The sequence below is a fragment of the Pithys albifrons genome, chromosome 3, assembly GCF_047495875.1.
Source record: "Pithys albifrons albifrons isolate INPA30051 chromosome 3, PitAlb_v1, whole genome shotgun sequence".
Taxonomy (NCBI): domain Eukaryota; kingdom Metazoa; phylum Chordata; class Aves; order Passeriformes; family Thamnophilidae; genus Pithys; species Pithys albifrons.
Genome location: NC_092460.1, coordinates 14,772,003 through 14,792,528, shown reverse-complemented (window position 1 = coordinate 14,792,528; position 20,526 = coordinate 14,772,003). Strand labels below are relative to the sequence as shown.

General features: G+C 41.9%; 1 protein-coding gene across 8 annotated transcripts in view; it reads left to right on the top strand.

Annotated features, from left to right (window-relative positions):
* The window catches only part of LOC139669797 (6-phosphofructo-2-kinase/fructose-2,6-bisphosphatase 4), a 50,477-nt gene that overhangs the window by 8,903 nt on the left and 21,048 nt on the right, over nucleotides 1–20,526 (top strand). For 2 of the 8 annotated variants that reach the window (XR_011697321.1, XM_071550561.1), the window contains exons 1-4: nucleotides 6,417–6,554; nucleotides 13,873–13,989; nucleotides 17,585–17,681; nucleotides 19,946–20,012. Coding sequence is in view for 7 of the 8 variants with exons in the window: in XM_071550561.1 (XP_071406662.1) it covers nucleotides 6,443–6,554; nucleotides 13,873–13,989; nucleotides 17,585–17,681; nucleotides 19,946–20,012 (393 nt within the window). In the remaining variant the exon portion in view is untranslated. Of the gene's footprint in view, nucleotides 1–2,141; nucleotides 2,170–6,403; nucleotides 6,555–7,181; nucleotides 8,156–10,472; nucleotides 10,568–13,078; nucleotides 13,101–13,872; nucleotides 13,990–17,584; nucleotides 17,682–19,945; nucleotides 20,013–20,526 lie in introns of those variants that run through there. The other 6 variants (XM_071550563.1, XM_071550566.1, XM_071550565.1 and 3 more) reach the window with 6 other exon arrangements.

Genomic DNA, 20,526 nt, shown 5'->3' with positions numbered 1-20,526 from the left:
CAGTTGAACCTCCTGAGCCTGTGAATCTCAGTGTTTGCTCTGGAATTCTCATGCAATCCATGTTCTGCTGATAACTTGTATCTCCCCAAACAATCTGAGATTGATAGGTTTTATAAGCTTGCAGTGCAGCGTGTGGGTTCTGTACAAACCTGTCCAAGGCTTTACTGGTACAATTCTTACAATAAAACCTTTGTATAGCCAGTGCTGGTTTCCTATCATTAGGTCATCCTGTTTGGAGAACACAGAACGGTGCTGGAATGGGGCCCCACATGAACACTGCTGTGAGGTGTTCATTCTTGCTTTGCATGCACAGTGAATAACTATTGTGATGTTTCAGTAGATGATGAAGAAAATACAATAAATGCAAATTAGTGTGGGAATTAACTGTCTCTCCAGCCAACTAAGTGTGGTGTGATGCTTCCAACAGCCTGAACCCTGGCAGATCTATAATACGTGTTGGTGATTGTTAGAGTAGATGGAGGCTTCTTTTCTTGCTGATTTACCTTACACCAACAATTTCTGTTTGGATGAGTTATTTTCCTTATCTGTGCTAAGGAATAATTTGTTTCAGCTTAAGGAATTTATGCATTATTTGTATTTATACAGCTTTGTCTGTGTGGGATCTTGGGTGTTGTTTAAATCTATTCCCCAGTTAGCACTGGAGAGATCTCTTGATCTTAGTTAGTAGCTCATTCTCATTTAAAGTGTGATTACATATGGGGATTTTATCAATCTCTTTGATAGATTGATCTGTAGCCAGGAAGTCTAGTAATAAAATGAACTCCTGTGAAATAACTTCTAAAGGTGTGTATTGCTGAGGGCAGATTCTTTTTTTAGTTCTGAATTCTTGATGGCTTTGCTTGTCTTTGAGGTAGCAGTGTACTTCAGGACAGCTGGAGCTTTTCCCTTTAGGCAGTGATAGGAAATAAGATTTGAAGTGGATGGTGCCAGTAATGAAACTTGCTTGTTGCTCAGAAGAAATGCACTAAATGCTAAGGCCATGTATCACAAGGCCTGGTCCTTGCCATTTCAGCTGGTTTGGAATCAAGTGCCAAATGGAAGGACCTGTGGAAATGGTATGGGGAACCTGCTGAACTTGTCATGTGGGATGCTTGACATTTTTGGGGACTTAGTTAGCTATTTGTCATTTTTGCTGGCTTAACTCCTGGGACATTAAACTCTGGGAAAACAAAATAAATGGTGCCTTTGGTTGAGAAGAGAAACATAGACAGTCTTGAGGAGATGGGAAGTCTTTATTTTAAGAAGCTGATGTAACAAACAGACCTGAGAAACTGAACTGAGAAGGTATGAACCAGTGTATGTCACTCTGCTAATCCAGTATCATGTCTCTTCCTGGATTGCTCATTGTGCTTGCTAAGCTCTTCATGGGAAGGAACTTTGTTCTCTGTGGGAAGCTGTGTGAGAAGCTTTTAACTTGTGAGGGATCTCTCCTGAAGGTTGACTGTTCCCAAGGCACAGTCTGTGTCATCATCAGGAGCTGGGGAATGGCCCAGGGAGAGAGAGGCACCTTTTTTGGTGCAGCTTCCTTTATCTCTGGGTTTCCTTGGTAATTGAAGAGCAAGGTTGGGTTAGTACTTGTCTTAAAAAGGTCACTACATACCAAGCAGAGGGGCATTGTGTTTTAGGCAGGTTATTAGGGACTTCTTTTCCACAGGGAGGAAAAACCTGCCAGGCTTGATCTGTACTTCAGGAATATGGGAATTACCTGGGGGAAGGAACAGTCTGTCCCCTGCTGAGGTATTAGTGTAACAAGGCATATGATGGAATAGGCCAAGCATCCCAGCTGCTCTGCAGTAGTTCTGGTCATTGTAGTAGAAACTGTGTGCAGCTGCAAGTCTCTTCACCACATAAGAGCACCTGAATAAATACTTGGTCAAAACAAAAACATCAGCACTGTGCCCCACATCAGGTGTGTGGGGAGAAATCTCTCCTGTTCCACCTGAAACCTAGTTTTGAAACATTGGAGTGTTTCTGCTTGTGAACAAAAAGGCTGAAGCATAGTTGTGTGTTTGGTCACTGACTCTTCTCATTGGCTTGCAGTGTTGTAACAGCCTCGTATATATTAGATAGCTGTTGCCTCTGTCCTCGGGTGATGCTTCCAGCTGCATAGATTTTGGCCAATGAAGGACTGCCACGGGCCTGCTGAAGGTATACTTGACTTTTTTTTTTTTTGCATTAAAAGAAAAACTCAATTATAAGCTCTGTAGGAATTATCCTGTTTGCTTCATACACACACTGTGATGCAGTGTAGTAGGCTGCCAGTTAGATGGTTAGAGCCAGCTAATCCATGTGAAATTGGGGAATGTTGGCTGAGTATCAAAGCTGGATATGTGAGATATGTGTGTGGCTGAAGGCTGTGCTGGTGTGTGTCTGTATTTCTTGAATAACAGTCATACGGAATGATCTTTGCAGTTCTGTGTTCCTCTGTGCCTCCTTAAATTGTGCTGGAACAAAACTGGTGCTGTGCCATGTGGTTAATGTCTTTTAGAGCAGTTGTAAGCTGGTGGGGGCACACACCCTACCACTGTAACTTCTTAAAGGGGAGTAATGACTCTAGTTCTGAACTCTCCTCCTCTCACTATTGCCTATGTAGAAAATACAGGTACCAATTTTAAGATGGGATCATTTAAACTAATTCCTGTTTGTCACTTCTAACTAGAGCAGTAACCTGCCAGTTGTAATGGAGGGGGTTTGAATTTATTTTTTTTCCAGCTGTTTATTGCCAGTTGTGTGTGTAAAGGTCAGATGCTATTGGTTTTCTCAAAGCAAACAGCTGAGAATGTGGGAATGAAAAAATATACCTCATGATGTAGTGGAAGGAGAATTGCTTTAGAGAAATTGAAGTAGTAGGTTAGTGATGAAATATAATTTGTTGGTGATTAATATCTAGAAAGAAATGGGCATATTTAGGACTGAGTGTGGACTCGTCCCCCATGTTTTTTCCCCATTTGGGTGAGAAAATAACTCAGGATCAGTAGATGGACTTTTCTTCCCTATAACTTTCTGTAACCTCTGACTGTGTACCTTGGGCACTTACAAGCCAATTGCCGATGCATTTTACTTCCGTGGGGCTTTGCTGTCTCCTGCCACAGCGATCCCGGTGTCACTTGGCTGTTTGTTTCTGAAGTATGAACTCTTTTTCCCAGAACTGTCTGTGTTCGGGTCATCTGCTCGGCCAGTTCTCACTCCCCGTGCGTGTGTCCTCCCCTCCCCACTGCGTCCGTCCGTCCCCCCCCTCCCCGGTGCGTGTGTCTCCCCTTCTCTTCCTGGCGGTGTGTCCTGTTCTCCCCACAGTGTCCCCCCCGCCGCCTCTCCCCGGTGCGTGTGTTCCCCCCCCGGGCTCTCTCCCGTGCGCCCCGTCCCTCCGTGTGCGAGTCCCCCGGTGCGGTACCGAGAGCGGTGCAATTCCCGCGGCCGCCGCCGGGGAGCGCACGTAGTCCCGCATTCTCGCGGGGTGTCCCCAGGCCAAGCGCGGCCTCCAGCGGCACCCGGGGAAGGGCTCGGAGATGGGGAAGAGCCGCCGGAACGTGCCAGTTCCACAGAAACACTCACCTGATGCTGACTCACCTCTGGCTGTGCCCACATGTCCCTTAGTCCCGTCACATTTCCCTCCCTTGGATCCTCTGCGCTGCACAAGGGCTTGTGAATGGGTTTTTCTGCTCCATGTGGTGGGGGCGTGGGCACCTGGAAGACTGGAAAGGCTTCTTTCCTTGTTCCAAGTGGCAAATGTGCACTGCTGGAAAGATGAGTGAAATACGGGAAGCAGAGATGTCGTGTGGGTGTTTTATGGGCTGTCAGACTATAAAGTGATGTCTTTACTAGGGAAATGGGATACATGGAAGTAACTTCAACACATTGTGAAACTTGAATTGTATGGCTACCGTATGATACAGTAGTGTATTTACAGTTGCAAGTTGGGTTTCTGTAGCGTCAATCAAAAGCCTCGGTTCAGTCTCTGTTATTTCTCCCTGTCTCTAAATAATTGCCACTTGCTATATGCATTAAACCCTGAGTTTCTTGTCTTGTCAATCAGTTGTTTTTGTCCAAAGAGGAAGTGTAACTCTGCCACTTGGCTCCAATATGTTATTTCTGTTCAGCAGTTTATTTTCCAAGACTTCTTTTCCCCTTGACTTTTTGCCTCTCAGAGTGGTGGTTTCTTAGGTAAGCTTCCTGCTTGGCATGGCCCTGGGGGCAGAAGCTTTGTGCAAAAACCTTTCCAGGAGGAAAAGCTTGTTCGTGTTTTTCCTGTAGCAAACAAAGCTGAGTCTCCAGCTCTTCAGCTGCTTCACTCCTCAAGCCTTTGCATTAGGACAGTGTCTGATAACAATGACATCATGCAGAAGGTGATCCCTATTTATTTGGAATCTACTGAGCAATGCTTTTGTTCTGTCTTTTCCAGGAATTGAATGTAAACCATGTTTTGAAACAAGACCTAAGGAGTGGCACAAGATATCTGTATTTGCTTTCTCTGTGTCTTCAGTCAAATAGGCCATTACTGCACTGAGGTTATGAAAACAAGCCATAAACCAACTAACCCTTGAATAAGTTTGATCAACAGCAGAATCCCATAAGCTTGTCATCAACCAAGCTGAAATATTTACCTCATAAAGACAAAGGCTGGCAGGTGTCCATACAAACTTCTAATGTCAGTGCAGATACCTGGACAAACTCTTACTGAAGTTTTATGCAGATGCCACTGGTTTAAATCTGCTGGAGTGAGCAGAGAATTCACTGACAGTGTGCCTAGTGCTTTGAGGAGAGACTTAGAAATGTGGTCATTCATACTGCAGACCTCAGAAAAATGCTATTCTTGTATGAACATCAGGCCAGGGTTCTTGGCTTCGAGGCAGGTGTGTGAGCAGAGTTTTGGTTTTAGTGCAGGGTGTGGATTTGCAGAAAGGAAGTACAAACTTTGTTTCTAGAGACTGGAAGGATTTCATATGTTTTCTACTTAATGTGAAACAAGCCTAAGAAGTGTGGTTTATAAACTGGCATTCCTGTTCATCTCTTCTTTCTGTTAATATTACATCTGTTGTGGACTGGCCTGGCTTTGCTGGAGGCAGTGTTAGGAAGGCAGGAGGATTCTGGTGTCACGTGCCTTGCTGTGATCAGGAGGGTGAGGTGGGCATGTCCCAGTGCTGGACTCTACTCTGGAGTCTGTCATCTGTTTGTTGCAACATTCTTTGTGTGCACAGGAGACAGACTTCTGGGATTAACCTGGAATACAGATTGAACTGTTCCTGCTCACACCTCCTTTGGCAACTGTTGGAATTAAATACATAGAAGCAACCAAGAAGTTTTAAGCATTCAAAAACTCCCTCACTCTATTCTTACTTTTCTGACCCTTGTAATGTAACTCCTCTAACTCCTCTGCCTGTCTCTGTTTCAGCTGTCAACTCCAAACAAAATCAGGAAAAAAAATCTCGGGTAAAAATATAGTCCAGGCACCTACAGTGAAAAAACTGTAATCAGCCTTAGAGAGAAGGAAAAACTCTGAACAGAGGGAAGGGCAGGTCAAGCAAACATGGTTTTGGAAAAACAGTGCTGATTCTCCTGGGGCTGTCTTGCCAAATGCCTCTGAAAACTGCTTTTTTGTTATTTACGAAAGTATATTTTAGCTTGTAATAGAACAGAAAAACTAAAATGATCCTCAGGTGCTCAGAGTCTGGTTAGTATTAAAAGAAAAGTATGTACTGGCCTTCACTTTTGTTTAGGCCAGTGTCATAATAATGGAGTGGTTAATAATGAAAAGGTCTGTTGTACTTCACTGCCATAATTTCAGTGCATTGCATTTGTCTGCTGTAAAATATCTTGAGATATGTGTAATAAGGAAATATCGAGCTTTTTTGGGACTTTGCTTAGCCCAGTTAAGGAACTGGGTTTCCCCCAGCTGTGAAGCTGTAGAGGTGATGTGGAAAGGCGACAGTTGGGTGTTGTGTGTAGCCAAACCACCGCTCCCACTGCAGCACAGGAGCTTCCCAGGGCCATTTGGCTGTAGCTTTTTTTTTGTAGCTAAACGGGATGTAAGAAGCCTATGGTTTATTTATATTTTTCTGCATCGCCATTAATTTAGCCTTCAAAGCCAAACAGAGTTTAATTGGAAAAACGTATCATGACTTAAGACACATTGCATGCTCCCTGGGCGTGTTATTTTTAATTTTTTTTTTTTTTTTTTGAGGGAAAAAGGTTGTTCTGAGGCAGCGCGGTGCTCTCCGCACCCAGAGCGGTGCAGCAGCAGAGAGCGGAGACACCTGCTCCCAGCACAGCATCTTACCCCGTCCCTTCTGCCGGGGGGTCTCGGCCGTCCCTCGAGGGGACATCGCGGGGCTGCGGCTTCCCCGGCCGGCCCGGCCCTGCCCCGGGGGCGGCCCCAGCGCGCCCCGCCCGCCGCCACTGCAGTGGGAGCCGGGAGCGGCCGAGGATGGCGGCGGCGGCGGCATCGCCGGCGCGGGAGCTCACGCAGAACCCGCTGCAGAAGACGTGGGAGCCCTACGACAACGGGCTGCCGGCGGGGCACAGCGCCCAGCGCGGCGGTGAGCGGGGCCGGGGGATGCGGCTGGAGCGGGACCCCCGCGGCGGGGGCGCGGCGGGGAGCGGGACCCGCCGCCCCCTTCCCTCCTCTTCCCTCCTCTTCCCTCCCCTCCTCGGGGTCGCGGTGCGAAGAGGCCGCGGCCACCCCCCGACCCCGAACTCGAAGGGGTCGGTGACCGCCCGCGGTCCCCCGTGGAGGGTCGACCCTCTGGGTCTGTGCCCAGCGGAAGGCAAGGGAAGCTCAGCTGGGTGGAAGGGAATATCTTTTCTGGTAGCTTTTGTTGCTGTTTTGTTTGTTTTTTCAGGCGCTCGCGTTTATATTCTTCAGAGTGTGTTCTTCTTGGAGAGAGGCCTAAAAATGTCACTGTGTTCTTGTTTTGTTTGTTGATTTTTTTGCCTCTTTTTTTTCTTTTTCCTTCAAGGCCAGTGCTGTATCAGCCCATCTGTCCTATGAGTTAATGACTTCCCATATTTTGAGGTGCAGCCGACCAAGTCATCAGCCTCCAGAGACCTTGGCTGTGGCGTTTCTAAACCATAGTTCATTAACAAACTTTGCCTCACAGGTTGTTTCTTTTCCTTTTTCTTTTCCCCCCCCTTACTTAAGTAACTGAGGTCTGGTACAAGGCAGTTTTGCAGACAAAAGGGGCTTTGTCGTGTGGAATTGTTTTTATTTGTCATGCAAAGAGGCTGCGCTGACAGAGCTGAGGCTCTGCCGGTGTGGCCGGAGTCCATGGGCTGCAGCCTTGGCTCTCTCTTGGCTCTTGCTTTGGTCCAGCCCTTGCTTAAAATAAAGAAAAAAAAAAAACCAAAACTTTCTTACTGTGTGCTAGGCAAGCAGGCTTGTGCTTCTGTGGGAACTGAATGATTCCAGCACCTGAAACATGGTAGGTTAAGAGGGAATGAGTGCTGAAATAGGAAAAGGGTTAGAAAATGTGTTTAAGTGCCTTTGTAAACATGCTAAGGAGAAGACTTCATTTTAGCCTTAATGTGGTGGCTCTTTTTCAAACACAGGAACATTTGTTAGAGCTTTGGTACAGATACTGTTTTACAAAAAAGTAAATCCTAAGAGCAAAATTGCATTTTGGTCATGTGTAATCTGGTGAAGTAGAAGAGCTGCCTTGGCAGAATTATTTAGCTTATTTTGACTATAACTTAAAGCTATTTCACATACCTGTGTATTTTTTGTATCATTCTATAATTTTAATGCTTAAGGCCCATTATAATTTAAAAACCCTTTTGCTAGAAAAACGAATTTGGAATGTTTTTTTAATCCTCTTGCACACATTTGCTCTTGCAGCTCTACCCATGACATGTCTGTAGTCATTTGTGATACATAAGAATTACAAACAGCCTGGAGAGGAGCAGAATTTACTCTTCCTACGTAAAACCATCTATCTTGTTTCAGAAAACTGAGAACACTTTGTGATTTTCCCCATGCGAAGTTGTTGCAGAGTCCTTTATCCTCAGATTTCCATGCATTGCCCCATGTTCTGGTGAGGCTGAAGGTGCTTTAGCTGTGCTGTGACAACTCAGGATGGACTGTGCAGACTGGGTGATGTGGGGAAGTGTTGGTTCGACCAATTCCAGTTCTTTGCTGCTAGAGGTAATTGTGTCAAATGTTACTGTTCCAAAAATAGAAGCTCAAGGTGGAAGTGGATTTCTTGTCCTGAAGTGTAGCTTGAGTGGAGTTAGTCACTGTCTTCCGAGTTTCTCTGCTAAACAAGATGAGCTCTTTCAGTCTCATTTGGTTTGGGGTTTTTTTATTTTTTCTTCATTTTCTAATTCATGTTGATGGCCTTTTTCTGCACTACCTTTAGGCTTTTTCTTCCTAGAAGGTGAATGAGCAGAATCATACACACTTCCAGTTGAGGAATCAGCGGATCCATCTTCCAAGGGACTTACCAATTTTAGCAGGTTTTAGTGTGAGTTTCTAAAAGTTGTGGCATCTGCAGTTGTCTGGGGAAGAAGAAATATGGTGAGCTGTGCCAGGGTTTAGTTGTCACGAGGCTTTGAGAAGCCAGTTCTTTTAGTCTGTGCATTACAAGGTCTTGGAGGAGGAGTTGTGTCCGTGTGCAGCTACTGAGCAAACAGCTTTTATGGCTGGTGACACCAGTCCAACAAGGTAACTGTTCTAATGACCTTCCAAAGTCAGACTTGCAGGCAGTAGAAGTCCATGTTTTTATTAATAGCTACCACTTGCCTTTTGTGGTCTTTTGTGGTGTTTTGTCTGTAAATAGGTTGCATTAAAGATGTTCCTGGCATTGGATGTCAGGCTGCTTCAAGCTCTGAATCAAGCAATGGGCTACAATTAGGGTTATAAAAAATAAATAGGAAAGTATGCTGTAGTGAAAGTTGTTTTGAGAGGCTAGCAGAGGATGTTTATAGTGAGAGATAGTGTATTTCCTGTGACTAAACATTCCCCCCGTACAGTTAATGTGTTTTAGTCCCTACAACTGCTGGAGTTTGGTCATTCTAATAATTGTCATTTGCTGTTTGTACAGCAGTAGGAATGTACATCAAGTCCAAAAAAAAGTATCGAATTATTATCTGCTCTAAGGAACTCTACCCATGTGCACATGTTGTTTGTGTGTGTTTGTACTCCCAACCTAGGAACTGAAGATGGGGAGGGAATGAGGTAAGGACAACACCCAGCACAGCCTGAGAACCAAGATTTGTTGTGGGACTGTCACTTTTGGCATCAAAGCTGTAGGAAGCAATTGGTAGCTCCAAGGAAATGGATGACAGAGCTCCCAGGAGCAGCTGGTGGTATGAGGCTGACTGGAGGGCAGATATGAGTTTGGAGTCCCTTGCACCAGGGGGATGTTGGAAACTGGTAGTTTGGACAAAAAGAGGAGAGACAAACTGGAAGGTAATGGAGGACTTCAGGTATAGGAGCAGATGCTGTTCAGGAAGAGCTGCAGGATTGGGAGCTCAGTCCCTGTGGGATGCAAAGAAGGGTGACTGTCATCATTGATGAAAAGGATATAACGGATTAGCAATGATTAAACTGGGTACGTGTTGGGAAAAACATGTAGGGCTAACCTTATTTGGAAGGGTGGTTGTATTGGCTTATAGTCAAAGATACTCTAAATAGTGTAGGGATTTTGGAGAACAGTCCTTGAATTGAAGGCTGTAGGAACAGCAAGAATCCTTTGTGAACTTTAGATTACTAACTGTAACAGCTTGATGCAAAAATCATCTGTCCTTAAAAGCTGACTTTAAAGACTGAACCCAGATAAAGAAAATCTAAATTCTAGTTGTAGGTGAAAGGAAGGGACACCTGATAATATGTTTGGTAGTAGGTGAACTTGAAAAATACCAGCTTTGGTCTCTGATTTCACAAGATCATGAGAGTTTTGAGGGCTGATGAAATGCTGCACAGCTTGGTCAGATTGTTCCATGTCCCAGTTTGGTTTCACAATCTTCTTTTGCATTTGCATTATTTCACAATAGAGTCTAAGATGCAAGAAATAAGCATGTAATTTCTTCTTTCCTTGACTGTTAAGCCCTAAACTTCAGAAGGGTAAGCAGTCGTAATTTTACTCTTGGGCTGCACCTTGCTGTGTTGTTCACTAGTATGTAAGGAATTTTAAACTGGGATCATGGTTTTGCTTCAGTTGCAACACATCATTTTAATGCACTTCACCACTTGGCTGTTTTCCCTCACTGACTGGTATTTTGGATGTGTTCTTTGTGTGTTCTCACTAAGTGATGGAATACAACATGCATTTGTTTTTAGTGATGCTGTTTACAAACATGCCATCTTATATGGGTGTATTACAAACATCAATTTTAAAAAAAAATGGCTAAAGTCTCAGAGCATCTTTAGCAAATGATGGCATGCAACTCAGTTTTGTTTTGCTGTTCTGAGTATGCTCCTCTGGCATAATTAGTGTTTATTGACACATCCACAGGTTGGGACTGTTGGAAACCCTGAGGAGTTACGTATGTGAAGCCAGTATTAAAAAATTAGTTTGTCTTCTGGAGACGAGATTGTGCAGAGATATTTCTGGAGGTAAGCCAGACAATCCAGCAATAAGGAATGGAGAGAAAGCTGCCCTTGGAAGTCTGCCTTGGCTCTCTGCAACTTGCACCTCTAGAACTACTTTTGAGCTGTAAATTGTTTTTTGTATAAACTGAATGATGGTGAAGTGGTGTGAAAAGGGGAATTGAGCATTGTGCCATTGGGAAACCAATATATGTAGCATATATGTTACATGTATGTAACTTGTGGGTATGCTAGGGTGTATTTATCAGTCCACTTCTTAATGTCAAACTTGCCTACATTTCTTCAAGGGAAAATATAAGTCATAAAACATTTAAAATACTGTCACTAGAATGAATGTTTCTCCCCACTTGCAGTGAGTGTTGGTGAATTGTGTTGAGAAAGCTGTGGTTTAGTCAAGTAAAGTGAAAGAGAATTAATTTTTTTGAGTATTTGATACATCCTCAAAACTTTGCATTTTATTCTGGTCTTGACTTTTTTATTGAGCTTATGAACAAAATTAAGCCTTGTTAATTACAGAGGATCATAAGGAAGAAAATAAGTGTGTGTCTGCTATGCCGAGTCTTATGTGTGTTGTTGAGGATGCTACACTGAGGTGCAGGAGAAACAAAATATCTGCTGTGTTGCTTTTATTTTTAATCCTTGCATTTATCTGTTAACATCTCCTGTTTTGGCCAGCACAGGTGCCTTTGGCTTCTACTTCCAAGTGCATGGGTGTGTTTGTCACTAAGTGGCCACCTAAACCAGAACAGCAAACATATTTTAGTGCCCTGAATTTTGATTTATGAACTTCCACCCTCTTGTTAAAGACAAACGCTATGGGGTGGTATTTGCTGTAGCATCATGTGCTGTGTAGTGTTGCTTACAGGAGTATGGGATTATGTAAAAGCAGAGTATTTGGGATCGTTGGGATCAGTGGTTTTCATCCTTTTGGTGTGCAGGGCATCCGTCTTTGTAGAGGAAAGGCACTCCCAGTTAGCCTGGCACCTGATCAGAACAGGATTGTCACTTGTGTGATTGGGATTCCCAGGTGATTCCCTGGTTTCTGCTGGATGGCTGCACACCAGGCAGTGCACTGAATGATTGGAATAACGGGACAACTGGACACACAGGGCTCTAATAAGGCCAAGTATGCTAGTTTTGTACTTTCTTTGTGTAAAAATGCAGGTAATGCCAGACTGGCACACGGACTGCAATGGGAGGAGATGTCCCTCAACACATTTGTTGTAGTTGTGTTGGTCTGGTTTGCTCCTTAGTGAGATGGTCTGTTATAAACCCACATAGGCAGTAGGACTTAATGTAGAAAGTAGTTGTTGGTGTAATCTGTGAAACAACCATTTAAGTAGGTTGCAGATCTCTTCATGGTAGATTCCCAGCCCTTAGTTTTGCTCCAGTACAGGTTTATCATTACATTACCAAAGACAAGTGTTCTGTGAGAAGGTTAAATTTGTATGGCTGATCCCGGCAGCAGAAGGGAAAAGTAAGAGATGTTCTAGATATAGTGTTAGTTGGTGAATTCTGCCTGGAATGGGTAGAAAAACCTGTTTCAGCACAGTTCCTTGCAGAGCAGGAGGAGCTGAGGCTGTACAGAGCCTTTCTGTACAGATCCTGGTTTGCCTTTTGCAGCTCTCATTTCACTGCTTGTATTGAAAAGTTGTTCAAAACTCAAACTAGGTGAAGGACCCTTCAAACTTCCTTTGAAGAGCAATGCCTTCCCCTAAAATTTCTAGGGGCTCATGGATTTCTCACATCTCAATATTTTATTTTACTGTCCTTAAGACTGGAAACAAAGCTGTGAAGCTGAGTCAGCACTGTACTCTTGGCACTTCATAAACTTTGTTTTCCCAGAGACTTCCTTCTCCCTCTTGGAGAAGGGGTTCACAGCCTGAACTTTTGACAAGGAGGGAAAGGGGCAAGAAAATATTATCTTTCTTGTTTATAGGCTTCTGCACAGAGGAACTGACTCTGAGGTTTTTATCAGTGTCCTTCCAGAGACTTGGACATGTTTTGATGGATCTGTTTTGATTTGCACTTAGTTTCCCTTCATTACATGGAGTAGTTAATTGTTTAATTGGTTTGAGGTTGGGTATCATTTGCCTCCTCTCTGTCTCATGTAAAGTGGTGTATTTTTAATAATTTTGAGCTTTGTAGTTTTTTTTTTCTTTTCAATGTGTATTTTAAGACAGCACATCTGCCTTTGCTAAACTGTTTGGGTTTTTTAATTTGTTATGTGGGATAGCTGTACCAGATTTGTGCAAGTGACTCTGTGAGATGGGACTTTATCAATCCAAGATTTGGGAATCTTGGGCAGTCACAGTGCTTTTTACAACAGCTTAGAGATAAACACACTGAGATTTAGTCTGTTGGAGTGAATTAACGTCTCCTCTATCAAGACACTGAAGAAACTGATACACATGAAGATTGTGTAGAAATTAATTCCCTTAAAAATAGTGGGTGGAGGGAGCTGGTGGTTTCTTTGCATCACTTTAATATCTTCTTTCTTTTTAGGCAGTTCCTTGTAGCTGTGATAGATTCATGCAAGGTATCCTTAGTTTTGTGCCGTCAAAATGTTCAAAAACTTGTCATTTGAAAGGAAATGCCTCAAGGTTTTCAGTTCATAAATTTAGCTCCTTCAGCTTCCTACTCTGTTGTTTTTTTTAATTAAACACTTTGATTATGAGTATTTTTATATATATATATCAGATTACTGTGTCTGATTGTGTAGAATGCTTGTACTTTATTCCTAATAACAGCCAAAATGAGCTCTGCTCAAGAGAGATTGTAGTGCTAGTAATATTTAAAGGAGAAATAATAAATAGTGAATATCATGTCTTACTATAATGTATTAAGGAGCATCTGTCATGTTTGTTTTGCTCAAAAGCAAGCAAATTTGAGCAGTGTTGAGGTCTTGCCTTAGAGATGCAAAAATTATTGAAAAACTGCCTACACCTGGCTGTTTCCTTTCAATGCAAGCACTGGACTGAGGTGCACAGGGGTATAAATATCAGTGTTCTTATTTTGGTATTGGTTTTGTATGCAAATACATAGATTCCTTGTTGTCTGCCTGTATACAACTTGTGTCCCAGCATTGCACTCCCACCAACTCACTCTTCCAAAATTCAACACGGCATAAGAAACCTGGTTAGGGCCACTGTACTATAGAAACCCCTGAAATAGTGAGGCACAGTGCATGAGCTGCTTGGATGGTCACTTCTCAGAGAGTAATTATTGCAGTAATATTGCCACTGCAATATGAGCCTTTGCTTTGTGGGAATATTGGTGGTAAATCCCAGTTTTCTGTGTTTCTGTTGCAGTATGTATGACCAATTGCCCTACTCTGATTGTCATGGTGGGTCTCCCAGCAAGAGGAAAAACGTACATCTCCAAGAAGCTGACACGCTATTTAAATTGGATTGGAGTGCCTACAAAAGGTGATGGGTTTATTTTTGTTTACATCACAAGGACAGGGCAGGCTTAAGTGTTTTATAAACCTGATTTCCAGTAATTTTGTTGCCAGCTTTGACTACTTAATATCCTTCTGCTTTTGTATTTTTAAGCAATAACATGCACAGGCTCTGTGTCTTGTTTAAGTGTTAATTAGCCAAAATCTGGTGACTATTTATTTACCTCCTTGTTCTGCCAGGTGCCTAAATCAACTATTTTCTCGTTATCCCTTACCACTGCCCTTTATTTTGGTTTGTTTATTTTTTTCCTGCTGTTCCTTCCCCATTCTTCACGTGGGTGAAAAGGAATCTTGTTTAAAAGTGGTTGACCAGTCAGCACGTTAAACTTCCGACTTCTCCATCTTTTTCTCTCTGTGAACTTTGTGCCGTGTGTAATTCTCTGTCTCCTTCCTTGTTTAACTGCATTTCTGGAATGACTGACAGTTTTTTGTGCAAATATTAAGAGCCCAAGGAAATGAGGCAGCCACTTGCAACTTGTTATGACTCTCTGAAGGATTTATATGTCTGTGTTTTGGGCGGGAAATGACTGCTCAGAGTGGCTGTGCCAAGGACCTGCCTGTCCTGCCTCGTTTCTGGGCTCCTGTGGTGTCTTGTGGGCCCACATTGGCAAGTAAACAAAGACAGTTTTACTGTTCTGTGATCCTGTGTCCAGTGCAGTAATGGCAGCTTTATAGCTAAGCCTGGTTAATCATTGAAATAACATTAAACACATAAGATCATACTGAAGTGGAGGGTTTTGGTTGGATAGTCAGAGATGTATTTCCTAGATCTGAGAAGTCAAGGTGAAGAGTTCCGCCTTTTGATTCTAGAGGACAGTTTTTTGAGTTGGTGTTTTCTTAAGTTTTTAGAAGCTTGTCTGATGTGATTTGTTCAGGAGAGACATTATGGAGGATATATTGTTTAAGTATAAGAATTTACAGGATGTTTACAGGATTTTGATTATCAGTTGTTTGACTGTTTTCACACAGTGTAACCCTTGTGATGAGCAATATCAGATACCTGGAGAGTTCAGTTTATTCCATTTCAGCTTAATGGAGAAACAGTCTAACGAGTTCAGCCTATATCCAGGCTGATAAAATGTATGTGATATAATTATGCTTGTATGTTGGATACACATTTAACTTAAATTTATGTATATATGTCATCGTGTAGAGCACTTCAGTGTGTGAACTTTGAAAAGCAGAAGTCGAGTATTGCACAACAAACAAGATATTGTCCACATCTGGCTGGTTGAATATATCCCAAATTCAGTAAAATTGGTAGGTGTGGTTTGCCTCAGTTACAGGAAAAGTTCCATGGGCTACTGTGAGCAGCACATCAGGAAACACATTCACTTGTTCTCAGTGAAAATTAGAGCGTTGCTGCCTAATTTTACAAAAATGTGCCACATAAAGTTACCATATGAGCTTCCATTCTAGGTTACTGATTATTGTTTGTCTTTATTGGAAAGGATGACTTGGGATTTTCTTGGAAAAACCACAGAACCTTCCTGTTTGTGTCACCAATGATGCAGTTGTAGTGAAGTTGAAATCAATATCAAACCCCCCAGTGCCTGACTGACGGGATAGATGACACATTGCCTGATGCTTCCAGTTGATGGGACTGAATCAGTGCAGGATCAGTATCAGCAGCCCTAACATCTGTTACCCTTTCGCTCCTAATGTCTTAAAATTAGTGTGTGCTTAATTTACAGAGTGTTCTTATTCTCTAAGACAGATGGTTCAAATTAGGAGGTTATGCAAACCAGAGGAAAAGATAAATGCCATCTTTTCATGTAACATTAAGCCAGCTGCAGAGCTCAAGAGCAGAAGGTGGAGTTAAATAGCCCAGGGTTGGTGTTAGTTGAATCATTTCAGCCGTCAGTTCTGTGTTTTCTTCCTTCCAAAATCCTCTGTTGTTTAAATGTGAAATGGTTAAAAATACAGAGGACTTTTGTCTGGGCTTTTTGAAGGAAATGAGGTCAATTAGATGCCTGAAGAGAATTGTGTTGCAATGTGGTTTTTAGATACTGAACCTTGGAAACTTTTTTGAATAGTTGTGGCTGTGTGGTAGCTGTGATACCAGTTAACTTGGGAAAACTTTTTCCATAGGGGTGGACACTGATAAGGGCTGAAGATTGTTCCTCTAGATAGCACTTTTGCTGTGCAGGACCTTCTTCCAGTAACTATTCATTCATGCGAAATTCATTGCTTTTGATTTTTAAAGGTTTGTTGCCTGACAACACTGACCATCTGATCTTGCATTTTCTGTTTTTCTTACAAGGACCCACCTTTTCATGTAGGCAGTGTGGCCAGTGCTCATTAAAACCAGCACAGAATAACCTGCATTGTTCTATAATCTGTGATGTACAGTTGACCATAAAAATTCCATCAACACTGCTGAATTCAAACAAAAGTTGACTTTTGGAGAAATAAACAAGACTTAGATCTTTATCCTCTGCTCCAAATCCCAGCAGCAATCTCTATACAGCAGCTGCCTCTTGAGCTCTATTATTCTACATCTTTTTTTCTTAATTGCAACTCCACAACTGTATCTACTGCTTGCTTCTCTCTTTCCAGAAATGAAGTCTGCCAAATAGTTGTACTTTGGCAGCTTCTCAAACAGAATACTTCAGTGTCTTCTACCATTTAAAATAAAAAGGAAAAAGCTTTGTAGTTCAGCAGAAAAAAAGCTATAGGTCTGAAACAACTTGAACATTAATTGCATTTCAGAACCCTACTTTCAGAGCCATTGAATGAAATTAATTAGTGTTCAGTGTCATTGTGTGGTCTGTAGCAAAACAGAACTGTCTTGCTCTCACCCCATACCCAATATTGTGGCACGTGTATGGCCATGAACTTTACAGACCTGTGCCCAGATAAGGAATAGTTTTCTCTCACCACTGTTACAAGATCACAGTGAAGTTATGTTCCATACTTAAGCTGATTTTTTTTCATGTTTTGGGTTTTTTTTTGTTTTTACAATGTAAGATTAAAAAAGGAACAAGGATTGAGAAATAGGATATAGTAATCCTTAAGGAATAGAAGTATTTGAGTGGGGTTCTTAGAATGTTTCCACTAGTTGAATTCTAAGTTTTGTTTATCAAAAGCAGGATTGGTTAGTTCTATTTAGAGCTCTTTCTGGCATAAATAAGAGCTGTAAATTTGGGGGTGTGCTGTCAGAATACTGTTTCACTGTGCATATATATGGAAGAAAAAGCTAGTAATCAGAATTATTGATTATTGTTAATGTTATAATTAGTAGTCCTTCACAGACTTTGAGTAACCCCTGTAAAGGAGGAAAAGAGTTTCTTTTTATTGTCCAGGCAGACTGGCAGGCAGAGGCAGTGCAATATGGCCAAGCCATTCCACCAAAGCCCAAATGTTCTTTAGTGATTTCTGTGATTTATTGTTGTCTTTGTATTTAAAACCCCTCAAACCACAAAAAGTGGTATATGTTAACTTCATACATACTAAGCTATTTTATTCTTGCAGGTAGTTTTTTGGTTTCAAAGTTGTCCTAACTTTTGTCCTTTTCCCATGACTGCTGTTAGTTCCCACTAATACTGGTTTCTTCTTGGCAGAATTCAATGTTGGTCAGTATCGTCGAGATTTGGTGAAAAAGTATAAATCCTTTGAATTCTTCCTGCCTGACAACGAAGAAGGCTTGAAAATCAGGAAGTAAGTTGTGGTTGTGTTTAGTACATGTCACTAAATGTGTTAAAATGATACTCTGTGTAATTTGCTCTTAGAGTTGGCTGTAAGTTGAGCTTTTGTACGCTCAGTAAGATCCTTAGGGAGACTGCAACATAAAGTGACAAGGAAAGGAAATTCTAGAGAAGCTGGAAAAGTGATTTCTTTAGGCTGATTAAAAATTGGGATTTTTTGTTGATTGCTTCTTGATTCCTTTTCACCTATGACTACTGTTACGTAACTATTCTAGGGTATTTTCACTCAAAACAATTTTAGCAAATAGTTATTACTTTTCCTACCATTTTTTAAGGTATCAACTAATAGATGTGACTCTGCTGCCTAATTCCTAAAATGCCATTTTAAAGCTTTTGTTTGGATCATAAAAAAGGAAAAAAACCCCACATAACTGCTTTTCTTTTTGGTTTGCAAACTAGAATGTTTCACCTGGAGCGCTTGGAACATTTGTCGTTATCTGTTTAAATAAGCAGGAATCAAACACTATAATTTTCTTCCTGAAATTGTCTGTTTGGCCACCAGGCAGGTGCCTCATGCAGTCAGCCAATGCACTGCTGCTGAAATTGCCATGTTTTGCTAATGCCGTGCAAAGCAAGGAGAGAACCAGTGTGAGCATCTGTGTCCACATGAAGCATTTGAGTCTCCTCTCTTGCCTGGAAAGAGGCTGTGCCTTCATATAGAGACAGACTTTGAGAATAAAGAGTAGATGAAAAGTCTCTTGATTTTTCTTCAACATTCACTGTACTTTTTAGTATGTCAGGAAAGCATTTAAGAGTGTGCAGCATGAAATGAGGACTAGAAATTTGAGAGGAATGGGGAAACACTTTTTCATTTAGGCTACTTGCAATATATGGAGTGGTTTGTTCTTAGTTCAGCTTCAGCTCAGGCATCAGAAATGTGTGGACTTTTTGTGGCTGTCCCTCCCCTTGTCCTCTCTCCCCCTTCCCTTTTCCCCTCAGCAGCACTGAGTGTTGCTAATGCCAAATAGAACAACTTGCATAAGAACCTCTTAATCCTTTGGGACTAAAGAGTAGCTATGAGGTGAATTAGCCTTACAAGCCACCTCCTTTTGCTTACAGGTAGAACTAAACCTTTTAACGTGCCTCTGTGTCACCCCTTAGACTAAATGGTGAGGGATGTAACATGAAAAGGGCTGTATGAGCTAATCTGCCTTGTTAGTAATGAGTAAAGAGGGTTTATATTTATTCAGTGGAGACCTGACTGATGAATCTCAGCTCCTGCCATCTATTAACTGTGCTAATGTGGAAATACTGTCAGGATTGGAAAGCCTTCATTTCTCTTCTAAGAGAAAGCTGTGCATGCAGAATGTGGTAAATAGAAGAGTTATGAATTTCAGTCTGGAAGTCAAAATCAAGGAGTAATGCTTAGAAGGGCTGTTGAAATGGCCAGGCTTTTATGTTGGTACTGCAAAGAGACTGCACTTACTGGAAAAAAATGGGGCTTTGTTCTATGAGCAAGTAAATGCTGTATAGTGATAACATTGCCCTCCAACATTATTGATGTGTTAGGATTCATAATGGACTTGGAAGATAATAATAATTCTGAGGACACAGGGAAGTTGCAAATGTGTTCTTACTTAGATTTAACACAAGTGTAAAGTGTGCAGGGGTGTTTTTAGGTGTTTGTGTCCTCAACTGCTTCCAGCACTGATTACACTGGGTTGGTGACTGCAATGGGGTGTTATTTTCACCTCAGTTCCTAATACTTGATGTTAACTTAGTTTCTCTCCATGTTAACATGTTGGGGTTTTTTCACATAAGCAGTTTTCACACAATAGCTAAAAAGAGAGGTAGTAGATTGCTGTAAAGTAGTTTTCTCTCCACTTTAACTTAGAGATAAAAAAGATAAGAGCCTTAAGTTGGCTTATTTTTCCCCTTTTTGAGAACCAAATTAAGAAGGAAATACCTGAATAGCAAATTGGGAAAAGAATACAGTTGCAGGGATGATTCAGGGATGTCACTTTAGATCAATGAAAGCTTATCGTGGCCAGCAAAGCTGGTGGGTGTTCAGTGGTGATGTAAAGTCGTATCAGTTACAGAGGAGCAGATGACACAGCGGTATTTCCTTAATGTGGCTTGGTTGTCCTCTCTTGGTTTTTCCCATGCTTGCAGAGGGACTGTGCCTTTGTGATAAATTATCTAACATTTGCAGGGCACAAATGCATTAATAAAATGACTGTAGCTATTGTTTGACTTCCACTCTCTCTCATTTTTAAGACAGTGTGCCTTAGCAGCGCTGAACGACGTCCGGCAGTACCTCAGTGAAGAAAACGGGCACGTGGCTGTAAGTTCCGTGTTGAACTCCCATTCTTGAGATGCTTCTGTTCTAAACAGTGTGTGTCTGCTGGGTAATACACAGGCTGAGTAATTCCAGTAGCTCTTCAGTTTATCAGATTTTTGTTTTCCTTTGGCAGTTGTGTTACTGGCATGAGAAATCTCTGAGGAGAGCAGGAGAAACTCATAATAAATTGGTGCATACCTGAGTATTTAATAATGGGGTGCAAAACATCAGCTGCTCAGCTATTGACATTGTGTTTCAGATTAATTTGTGTAATTAAGACTACTAACACAACCCTCATGTTTTCATTAACTAATTAGGGAAAACCACTACCTATAACTGTAAGTTCTGCTGGAATTATGCTTTGGCAGACTTCATACTTAAGTAAAACACTGGTGTGTTCAGAGCTAAACATGTTCTTAGAAAAATGGCTGCATTGATTGTTTAATTCATGGGCAGGATTTAACAACTCTTGCAGATCTTCTGCCCTTTAAGAGTTTTTCACTTGCATTTTGAATAG